The 12,920-nt window shown below is 30.1% G+C and overlaps 1 protein-coding gene across 1 annotated transcript in view; it reads right to left on the bottom strand.

The window, feature by feature from the left end:
• The window catches only part of LOC105624781 (dnaJ homolog subfamily B member 6), a 22,533-nt gene extending 10,366 nt beyond the window's left edge, over window positions 1-12,167 (bottom strand). Inside the window, exons 1-2 of the mRNA XM_012206133.1 lie at window positions 12,103-12,167; window positions 11,830-11,939 (exon numbers count right to left, since the gene is read on the bottom strand). Of these exons, the coding sequence (XP_012061523.1) occupies window positions 11,830-11,939; window positions 12,103-12,167 (175 nt within the window). The remainder of the gene's footprint in view (window positions 1-11,829; window positions 11,940-12,102) is intronic.
• Between the last annotated feature and the right edge of the window lie 753 nt (window positions 12,168-12,920).

The following is a 12,920-nucleotide window of genomic DNA, read 5'->3' as shown; positions in this document are numbered from 1 at the left end:
GTGTGTGTGTGTGTGTGTGTGTGTGTGTGTGTGTGTGTGTGTGTGTGTGTGGGGGGGGGGGGTATGTATGCTATGTAACTAAAATTGTAAACATATGTAATGTTACAAAAATCTTAAAATTTGAACAGCTATAATTTGATGAAAAAAGTTATACGATCATGAACCAAAGTTCGCGCGCGCTTAAAAACTCTTGAATTATACTTTAAAATAATAATAAAAATAGAAATGCAATATAAGGCTCTTCAAATAAATTAACAAATAAAAACGTGATGTAATAAGGAAATGTCAATGTTCATGTGTAATCCAATATATAAAAATAAGATACAGACGTTTCAATCCTAGTATTGGGTACTCTTTGATGTAAAAATTATATATAAATCCATGATATCAATATAAAAATATAATCGCTCGATCAAATCATAAAACTATTGTCACTATTGGAATCTTCAAATGTCAACTGTTATATTTTATTAAATATACAAACAGTCAAAGGCGACGAAATATGGTAAGTGAGTTCGGCATGGCGAGGAGACGTCATGTTTTACTAACACTGCGTACCTATATTGTACTGAATAAGATTGAAATACATTTTTTTCAATAGATTGCGAAATACAAATGTCGTAAATTATTAAACTATGCAACATTATAAAGCAAATAGTTATGATTCGTGATCCTTTTATGCATTCCAAAATTACCTAAAAAAAAAAAAAAAAACTACAATTTTTCTTAACTCTTCTTTTTTTCTTTCTTTATATCGAGCCGTAGAAGGAGTTATATCGAAAAAAACATAAAGAAAGATTTATGACAAGAAATGAATGAAAAGCGGTCTATTTCGCATGAGGCAGATCGGTCTGTCGGAACGCATGCGAAGTACGATTTATATCGAGAAAGTGAGAAGAACGGTTCAAGTTGCATGAAACTAAAGAAGAGTCTATATAGCGTAATATTGACTATTCATAAATTATACATATTTAGTCACGGAAAATTAAATAATAGATGAATAAATGAGAAACAGGATTGTAAATTAAGACCCATTCTCAGTCATATTATAAAATAAAATTATAAAATTTATGAGAAAAAATATTGCGCTATATACTCTTCTTTAATTTCGTACAACTTGAATCGCGAGAAGAAAAAAGACTTTTCTTCTCGCTTTATACTTCGTATACTTCGTATGCGTTCCGACATGGACCGGTCTTCACGCCTTACGCGAAATAGACTGCTTTACATTAATTTTTTGACAAAGACCTTTCATGTTTTTTTTCGATATAGCATTTTTTATGACTCAGGCGTCGATATAATATCTGTTTTTTTTAAATGATTGTTTCACGAGATTCGGGTAGAGATATACGCGTCGATGAATAGCTGAATGTAACTTTCTTATTTTTTTTAATTATTCAAATTAAAAAATTAAATCTAATTTTTTGAAAAATATTTAATATATATTTTACACAAGTAGTAATTACATATGTATAAAGACATATACAATGTTTAGTGATATTTTTGTCTTAGGAGATAAATTCTTCTATTAAATACTAAATCATCATATCGGATATACGAAGCAGTGTAAATCTTGCACAACTATTTTTAAATCGCGAATCGCGCGCATAGTCTAATGCACTTTAAAAGTTCTGAACATCTGAACAAAAAAAGTTAGCGCCTTAGTTAGACAATTTTCAATAATGAAAAATAAATATTTCGAATTTCGAATTTTTTTTTCATTGTAATAGACAATATATATTTTCATTGTAATAAACAATATATATTTCACTGATATTATTTATTTATCTTATACAGTAAATAATACTTGATAAATGAAATTATTGATAGGTACGAATATATTAATCATTATTTTTATTTTTTAATCATATTTACAATTTATTTAATTATTTAAATGAGACATATAAGGTTTCAAACAATACAGAAAAGCAGAACGCGCAAACTAAAAAAGTTCTCTAGATCGATTTTGTGGAAAATACACTTTGAAAATATTGCTAGCAGTATAATGGAATGCTTGTAGTATAATGAAAGGAACTGAAATATTATTTAATGCCGTCGGTACAGGTTCCCATTGTTCAATCAAGCTGAAAGAAATATTAGTAAATAAGGCCAAATTCTATCTCACGACTCTTAAACTAACTTTTAAAAATCCTTTGTTCATACTAATTGTAAGAAGTATGAAAATAATTATTATTATTTATCCATGAAGTGGCGAAAATAGCGTAGTAAGTTATTTTAGACTTTAATATTGTCTCAGGCATAGAAATTATCTACTATACGTAGAAACTATCTAGGTAGTATTTATTGGCATATATTGTTCATACATTTTTATATACGTTTCTTAAAGATATCTCATGTTTTGACAAATGATCACAGGAAACGTATATAAAACTAATACTAAAAACTAAAACGTATATAAAACTATTACTGGAACAATCTTCTCTATATCAACTTTGGGAAATGGAAATTGTATTTTCTCAAGTCGAATATATGTCGATTCTATTTTATTTAAAAGTTGCTTTAATATTTTTGACATATGTAGTTCCTAATTTTGACGGAATGAGCTATTGCATGCGGATGGGATTTCAACTCGGGCACACCAGCTATTCAATCTCTCCACTTTCCCCTACTATTAGAGTCCAAAAAAAACAATGAGAATAACATTGAAGAAGAACATATATACAATTACATTTTAGCAGGATGCTTGCGCCTTATTCTGTGTATATATTATATTTCTTTATTCCTGTAATTCCTGTTTTTTTCGCTAATATTACAAATAAAAAGGATACACGGATTATTTACATTTAATGACTAAATGCTGTTGATCATATTTATTATTATTATTATTTATCGATTCAAATTATAAAAGAATTAAATAAATATTAAATCTTCAAATCAATAAAAAAAAGTTAAAACACAAAATAATTTGTTAAAATGCAAAATATTTTAGACAGTTAGACAGATGTGATTTCCTAAACTTGTGTGGTATATGGCAAACTATTGGTTTCTATGTATAAACCAATATTAAAGCTTACTACGTTATTCTTACAACTTTCTCATTTCTCGGATAAATAATGATTATTTTTGAATTTTTTAGAATCTAATAAAGCATTTTTAAAGATTAGTTTAGGTTCCATCGCAAGATAAAATTTGACCTTATTTACGGGTATTTTTTTAACAAAAATTATTTTTTTATAGATTTTGGAACCATTCTGAATGCCGAAAAAATTTTTGAAAATAGAAAATATAGACCATCTTAATATACAGGTAACCTAGACCACTAACAAGTTATAAATAATTGATATAATTGCGATGATAGAAATGTTGATGATAAATAAGAATAAAATTAATCAATTGATAATAGAAATAGATTAATTAGTTACAGGATGTCAAGATATACAGGGATATACGTCACCAAAATCCGGACAATGCTATATTGTGCCTTTGGAGGTTGTTGTTGGCGTCCGAGAAAACCTAATGCTTTTAGTAAACAGCTATATTCTCAAAATGGCCGCATTGAAATCAAGTGCGGAGTATAATCAAAAAGCTGCGATCATCGAAAGTTTTCGCGCTAGGCGCTCAGCAACGGAAGTAATTCAGTTTTTTAGCTACTCGAGATCAACTGTTTATGACATTGTGGCAAAATATACGGCTTTAGAACAGTTCAGCGAAGGTTTCAGTATGTCAGCAAGGAAGAGTCACTCGAAATAACGCACCACGAGGATCCAGTCGTTGAAAGGGCTCAAGCGCTAATTTCGGATGAATTATTTCGTAATGCGAAAATTAGTATCGATTGTTGGTGTAAGCGAATCAACAGTCGAATTGCTGAGAAGAACCTTCGATATAAATCGTAGATATATTAAAGATACAACAGATGCTTTGTGAGGACAAGCCGAGTTGCTCGCCTCGGCTCCCAATAGCCCAGATTTAAATCCCTTGGACTACTACGTATGAAGCGTAGTTGAAAGGGTCACAAACAAATTTCAGTATCCCAATGTGACGTCATTAAGGCCGCTATTGAAGCAGCATTTATCGGCACAGACAGCGCTACATTACAGCGTGCGTGCGAACGCTTCAGACTGAGAATAGAGGTCGTCTTTCAAGCTAATGGGAGATATATTGAATAATTGTGCTCTACAGGGATCCTCCAAATGCTAAAAAGATTTTTGTAATATTTAATTTTTCATTAAAAACATTTTGTTTAAAGAAATTGTTCGATTTGTTCGGATTTTGATGACACATCCCGTATGTCCGCTTAGGCTAACATGATTTCAATAAGTTCTTACAACAATATAATGTTTCTGATATTTTAGAATAAATTTTAGACAGGGATGATGACTGGCCCGATGGACTTCCCTCTTTACTGTTCAGATATACACCACACAGTGCAAAAGCTGTTTGTTCAATATCGATATAAAAATTACATATTTCTCTGCATATTGCATATAGGCAATGTATCTGCATGCAAATATCAGCAAAAGTAGATTCACTTTATTTTTATATGTACGCAGATGCACGCGCGCGCACGCACGATGCACATACTTATATATACAAATACATATTTATACATATATATATTTATACATACATAGGGTGATCCAGAAATCCAGACCACCTCTAAGAGCCGGGACGTTCAGTGTCACTAACATGTCTAGCCATCTGAATTTACAGGAATACTGAGGTACCATATGTTCAAGACGTATGTTCCTTTACTAAATATTCATGCGTAACTAATGATTCAAAAAATATAACGTAAATTTAAAATTGAAATAAATTTAACTAAACATAAATTAAACACACTAATTTATAAATAATTTGAACTAAACATATAATTTATAAATAATTTAATAATTTATAAATGAAATCGTTATTAGACACAACATTCTGCAATTCTTTCTCACTTTCTCAAACTTTATTTTTTATAAAAGAATAATGCGAAAATTATTTTTTTAATTCTTCTTTTCTTATATATACAAATGAAGATTAAACGGTAGAAAAAAAAATATATTGACATATATCCTTGTAGACTACTGGTAAAATTAAATTGACCATTAATTAATTATCTGTTTTGATAGATATGATTAATTATTTATTTTAAATTTTAAAACAGTACTTTTAATACTCAAAATAAGTAATTAATCACTAGCTAATTAGTTTAAATTTAGTTCAATTTTAAGTTTACGTTACATTTTTCGAATAACCGTTAACAATATATAATAATGCATGAATATTTATAAAGAAATGCACGTCTTGAACATGCTTCGATACTCTTGCAAATTCAGATGGCTAGGCATTAGTGATACCGTGCGTGCGTACATATATATATTCCTTATGAAAAAGTGAGTTGAAAATATCCATAGCAAAAAGTTGTGATATCAATAGTTTTTAAACAATGAACCTTTGAAAATGTCTAACCACAAGACATGGAAGTTTGCGCCGTTAGGTGCGGCGCAACTAAGCAGCCAGCCGCGCGAACGCTTTGACGGATATCACTAAATATTTAATATAATTAAATATAATATAATTAAATATAATATAATTAAATATTATTCGCACAATATTTGAACGAGTTGCAAAGTCTATGCTTTGCAACTCAGCGCCAAGACATATCTGATAATTGAATCTGATTTAATTCATGAGAAGTAATGTCAAATGTAAATTCGATATAGCATCATTTATATCAGTAAAGAGAATTTTTGAAATATATTTTAAGTAATAACCTAGTCAGAAATGATAATGAAATCGACATCGAATCGATATCGATTCAATGTCAATTTTATTATCATTTCTAATTGGGAAACAAATTTATAAATAAAATCAATATTAATTAAATTATCCAAACATATAAATCACGTATCGAATTTGCAATTGGCATTACTTCTCATCAATTAAATCAAACTTAATTTAAGAATATCGCAATAGATTTTAGTAGATTTCATCTTTGCGATACTCATTTGGTACCGTACCGTTTAGTGATATAAAGTGTTCACGCGGCTGTGTCACTTTTTGCCGTACCTAACGATGCGAACTTTATGCTCTAGTTGAACATTTTCAAAAACTCGTTTAAAAATTATTGATATTATAATTTTTTACTACTGACATTTTCGACTTACTTTTTCATGAGGAATATGTCGGCTCTTGGGAGTAATCTGCATCATCCTGTATAATATTATATTTTTGCGCGCGCGCGCGCGCGTGTCACCATACATACCTTAAGTACACAGAATTATATACAATCAAATTAATTAAATTAATTAAATTAATAGATATTAATTAAATATAATAGATACACCATTTCCATCTTACCGAACTTGTCTCAAGACTAACAACGTAGATATAATGGTAGAATAATCTCGTTTTTATTATTTTTATTTTTGATAATTTATTTTTTTTATTTTTTTAATTTTCTAAATTTAAATAGGTTTTAATTCGTAATTTTTTAGTCTATTTCTAGTGTATTTTATTTAATTTTAAAAATTAAAAATAATAGAATAATTTTTTAATCTATATTCTTTTCAGAAAGAATTATCACGGTTCACGCAGCTCGTCAGGTAAGCTATGATGGGGGACTCCAGCGCTATTACTCAGTGTTGCCGTTTAAATGCCTTATGGCTTATTGGGTACGTTTTATTTAACCCTAGTAGGCCATTGTTATTTTTGATTACCTTCCCAGTCTCACCAGAATATGTGAAACCCAACAACTTTGTCACGGTATATCTCTGGACTGAATATGTATTTTTTAGCTCAAAATGTGTGAAATTTATACCTCGAAGTCTGATGAAAACAGATAAATATGAATAAATAATATTTTATTTTCAATTAATTACAATGCTTCAAAAAAATGTTATTGGAAAAATTCGCAAAAAAATGGATTACTTTGGATAAAAAACTCTCAAATTTTTAAATTTAATGTTCAAACAAAAACTCGTAGGATTTTTTTTAGTTGACTCTTTGAACTAAAAAAAAATAGTACGATATAAATTGCTCAAAAAAGTATAATTATTTAAGCTATCAAAAATCTACATTTTTTAAAAATCTATACATATTATAAGTTTACAATTAATAAATAAAATTTTATTATTTAAACAATATAAAATGATAAATATAGGAGTGTATATGTATAAATATTATTATAGGATATTAAAGGATGATGTAATACTCGCTCTGAAGCAATAAATCCGCTCCAGCCGAGCGATCCGTAGACTGACAAAAATTATAAAATTTCTACTATTTATTTTATTGAAATATAATTCTTTTTAATTCTACATTTTCATGTACTTACTTTTATACTATCTGAAACTCAGTAAACATATATTTAATAAAAAATTAAGGAGTACTCAGAACGCCAAAAACTTACAAGTTAAGCTTGCAGGCACACAATGCTTGTTTTCCTGCTGGATTGCTAGCTGGATTAGAATCTTGCCACTGTATTGGCTGACACTGTCAGTTTCAGCACCAGCAGCTAATACGGCAAGTTTCTAATCCAGCTAGCAATCTAGCAGGAAAACAACAAGCATCGTGTGTCGCTGGCTTTATGGGTCAAGTACCCTTTTTAAATTTTCGTCCATTTTCATATCGAGAATAACGCAAAAAAAATACCCAGGCTTATCTATGGACGATTAAAGTTTTTTTTCAGCCTCAAATCTGGGTCTTCAAATTATATTATAAAAAAGTTACAGCAATGTAACAAATTGCATAGAGAACATTGGACCCATGAATGGTCTGCTAGAGTTAACATTTGCAACGCTCGCCAGCATTGTTCAATCTTTGTCATCAAATCTTAAACATGGATGAAATAATGTATGCAATGATGATCATGGGTATATCAAGGGAGGGGGTTGAGAATTCAAACTTCTCCCCCCGAAATTTTTTATAATTATTTCATTTTGAGAAGGTCGTTAGCGCACATCCTGATAGCACACATCCACATTGGTCGATGCTTAATAATTTTTCACACGGGCGAAATATGTAATAGTTCTCTCCGTAAAAACTTATACTTTCTCGATAATTTAAATGAGTCATAAAGAGAATATAATGATTTTTTTTTAAACCTCGTCGCATATGTGGAATAAGAACATTTATTTTATATCATTCTCAAAACTTTAAAAATTCTCGATGAATCAATTCACCAGTTTGTTTTGACCATAAGCTTAATTTTTTATGTATTATACATGAATTTTTAAAGTTTGAGAAATATTAAAAACTCTAAAAATTTCATTTAATTCATAAATTAAATAAATGCGATTATAGTGTCTTTTTTTATTGCTTTTAAGACATGGTCACTGTTATTTTTCTGCGCAAGCAGTTGGCCCCAATTTAGATAATCATATTTAAATAAAGCTTTAAGTTTTATTTAAGATTATTTAATTAGATAACCATAAAAATTATTTTAATTTTTAGATAACAATGAGCTTATGGGTTAAAACAAGATGGTGTGAATTGATTCACCAAAAATTTTGTAAATCTTAAAATAAATGTTCTTGAAGACACCACGTGCAACTTAAAAAACCTATAATTATATTCTCTTCATAACACATTTAAATTAAGGAAACAGATTTAAAAACTATTCTATTATTTTAAAAATTTTTAAAAGTTTTAAAAATTAAATAAAATATACAATAATAATTACGAATTAAAATCTAATTAAATAAAAACAGTTCATACGAAAATTATAAAAGATAAAACTGTAGAAAAGCACCTGCCGACGATTTTGACTTTGACATATATTGTCAAGGTCATCACCCTGAGTAATTTTCAACAAGTTTTAGCCGTCGCTCGTTATTCGTTAAAAAGTTATTAACAAAGAGTTTGAAAAAAATAACGTTTTATGTCTATTTATTTTCTATATATAATATTAGAAACTATCTTACACCCTTCCTTGCTTACGTAATGACTTTCCATGTAAAGCAACTCCCATCCCTTTTCCCTACTTCTATATAAAGCAACTTTCGAAGTCTTGTTAAAGATCACTCAAGGTCATGATTTCGCTTCGTATGGAAGTCGTGCGCCCCCAAGCAAAAAAGGAGGTGGAGTCGTTTCGCGTTAAAAAAACCTAACGCTAATCCAATCCATTTTTTGGTGCGAGGTGACCCTCATTTCGTGTAGGAAATTGTAAACCTAGTAGCACTTTGCTTTTTGAATGTACAATTTTCCACACGAAAGTAAAAAATGGATTGGGTTAGAAAAGTTTTTTTTTTAACGCGAAACGACTTTCACTCCACCACTGGATCCACACATATACTTTTCAACACAAAGAGAGATGCTATATAGATTTACAATTTTCGTTATAGCAGAAATGAGACATTATTTTTTAAACTTTTTTAAACTTGTTTGTTAATTATTTTTTTAGTGGACAGCGACGACTAAAACCTTGTTGGAGATTACGTAGGATGATGACCTTGATAACATACTTTGATCAAAAAGTTCTCGGAATTACCACCAGGTGATGCTCTGGGTCATGATTTGAGTTCTGTTTTTTTGATTAGGTTGCCACATCTATCATTGACATTCCCACCAAATTTTATCACCATAGCTTGACATTTGTAAAAGTTACGCCGTCTTGAGTACATCTATCTCTGCACGTATTTTCGATTTTGGATTTGTGGGCAAACAACTCGTGGATTTTGCATAATAACGCACCGTCGCACAGTGCCATCATTATCCGTGAATTTTTGACCAAGAACAAAACGAATACCATTCAACAGCCACCGAATTTACCTGATGGCGATTTTTTTCTGTTTTCGATCGAGTCAAAAAACCATTACGGGGAACGCGTTTTAACAACGGAAAGGAGGTAATGGAAAAATCGAAGACGGCTCTGATGACTATACCGACAATAGAGTTCTAGAAATGTTTCGAGAGCTGGATCAAACGCTGACATAAGTGCATTGCAGTCGATGGGGAGTACTTTGATGAGGGGACAATATCACTTTTGATGAATAAAACTTGTATTTTGAATTTTCTGAATGAATTCCGGGAACTTTTTGATCAAGATAATATATCAAGATCGTCGGCAAGTGCTCCCCTTTTCTACAGTTTTACCTTATAAAATATAAAAAAAAAGGATCATTCCACCACTATCTACATCGTTGATCCTGGAGTAAGCTAAAAAATAATATACCTATTCATTTAATTAAATTGTATATAATTTTATTTACTTAAGGTATATATGGTAACACACGCACATACGCATGCAAAAGGAGAGCGTGAGAGAGAAGGAAAAAGAGATATACACATATAATGTATAAATTTGATCGGACAACCTCCATTCGATACACCTTATAGCGTTTTCTTGAGATATACTGAGTGTAACCTCGCAGCAGTTGCATGTAAGTGTTGCATCAGTGCTGCACTACACAAGTGTATATACATCATCACAAGTGTATATACATGGTGTACACTACTTCATGCTATCGCATTTAATTCTGCTGCCGATTGACTTCCATTTTCAAATTTTTATTGTCACACAGGCTCTACACCGTCTTTTTGAGATCGTGTAGCAAAATCCCACTTCGTGTATAAAATTTGCACTATACTAGCCACGGAAACACGTTACACTGAATGAGTTCGCCTATCACCAGCCAAGGAAACACGCTGTCTGAGTGTTGCACTGATGGGCGATAGTACAGCCAAGAGAAAACGCTATTAGATAATGTCGATAGTACTATAATTTCAAGATTCATAACTCGAACAATACTAATTAAAAAAAAGATTTTGGAAAGCGAGATAAGCTATAAGGATATATAATAAAAAATTCGAATTTATATTTAGAAATTTTAAGGTAATTTTTACGTAATCTTGACACGATATTATGTAATGCTCTACTTGAAACCTTATAACTTTTGTATGAAACATTTATAGAAACGTTTCTCAAGATATTTAAGAGATCTAGAACTTTTTCTACATCCTGTATGTTTGTTATTTACTTTCTGTGAAGTTACAATCATACATTATTTGTAACATTGTTATCGTTATTATTTCTTTCTTCTGTAATGATAATATAACATCGTTATACTTTTAGAACAACGATAACAAATTCAGCCGTTACATTTATCATTACTTTAATCCCTTATTATCTCATTTATTTATTCAAGAGCATTTTTTTTATTATAGTGCACTCAATAATATTAATGTTAAAAAAACAATGTTTAAAAATTGATAGTAAAACCTACATTTGTAGATTATATTGTGATTACTATCTAACTTCCTAAAGGTAAATATAAATACATATATAATAAAAATATTAATACAAAGAATCATAGAAAATTTAAGTTATTAAAGTTATTAGAATTAAGTTTAGTGTTAAAAAAAGCGTGCTATATAAAGATTAGCTTAGAGTTTTAAGTTTTAATATTGATTGTAACAATTAATATTAATTACTAAATAATTTTTAAATGTAATATCTTACTTTTGATCTTATTTAATTTTAATATAATCTTACTTTAACATTATAAAAAAATAACGAATCATTACTTTCTAAGTAATAGCAACATGTTTCTTTTTAAAATTAATAACGAGTAACGCTAATGCATTCTTTTAATGAAGTAACGTTTCCAATTCTGCAGTAATGATATTATTTAATTTTGATGGCAATAAAACTGCTTCAACACATGTCACACATCATAATTATAATATTAAAATATTATAATATTAAAATATTATAATATTATAATATTAAAATACACTAAGATTTTAAGATGATAAAGCAATATGGAAACGAGATCATATTCAGCGTATTCAAAAAACTACAAAAAACAATTACCTTCGTTCGTGTGCATTTTTTTTTGTTGAACAGTGTTATCATTATCTCGACTCTGTGTGTATGCTTACCGTCGCTCAAGACTTCATATGCTTCCGAGAGTTCCTTGAATCTTTTATTCGCCTCTTCCAAATTATCCGGATTCTTGTCCGGATGCCATTTTAATGCCAGCTTTCTATACCTATAGAACGAAAATATGCCGGATATTACGTTAGCGAAGCTTGTCAAAAATACGACTGGATGATCATTTCACAAGATCTCAAAATTTAGTTTAAATCATTTACAACACCGTATCCCTGAGAAAAGAGAGATAGATGAAGACTCGATGAACGGATTAAACTTACGCCTTTTTGATATCAGCGCTAGTAGCGGTCCGCTGTACTTCGAGTACCTTGTAGTAATCGACCATCGTTCAACACGTTCAAAGATGAATCAGGATCTAGGAAACCACCTGTTGGACAATAGAGAGAATCAATAGAAGCTAATAATTAAATTCCGTGGGATCGATTCCAACATAATGTAGAGATACACGATAAAAAGTCCAATGTTGATATCGTTGCCAACAATATCATGCTTCTTGAAGCTCTCCGTAATGGTGAGACGTAATAGCGCGATTCTCACACTGTGATGATTTTTAACGACGTGTTTATGGAGACTCTGTGAATTGATCGGTAGCGTGCAACGATGTGTACGTACACACACACACACACACACACACACACACACACACACACACACACAGGTCAATTAACGATTAAAATCGAACGCAGATAAGAATACATACAACGATGAAATCTCACTAACAAACTAAAGGTGAGTAAACCTGAAGACGAAATGACTAAAGTTAGCTGAATCGATCATCGAAAAATTGGAAATATGAAGATGGAAGACAGGTATAATAGCAAGATTTGGACTAACACCGAATCATTACTGTCGGTCTCTTCTTGACTTTCTCGACGTATCACGTCACGATTCAAATTTGGCTTCTTGTTTCGAACAAATTGATCAAAACAATTATCATCAAATCAAAATAATAAGAATCTAATTGACTCAGATAATTAAAATTTAAATGTATAAAGGGACAATGAGCCAAATATTTTGTTAATATTTTGTTTTTAAAACAAACAAGTACATTTCTCCCAATTCGATTTTCACAAAACCA

Source organism: Atta cephalotes (assembly GCF_000143395.1).
Source record: "Atta cephalotes unplaced genomic scaffold scaffold00088, whole genome shotgun sequence".
NCBI classification, from domain to species: domain Eukaryota; kingdom Metazoa; phylum Arthropoda; class Insecta; order Hymenoptera; family Formicidae; genus Atta; species Atta cephalotes.
Note: the sequence above shows the minus strand (reverse complement) of the source record. Positions and strands in the feature narration are given on the sequence as shown.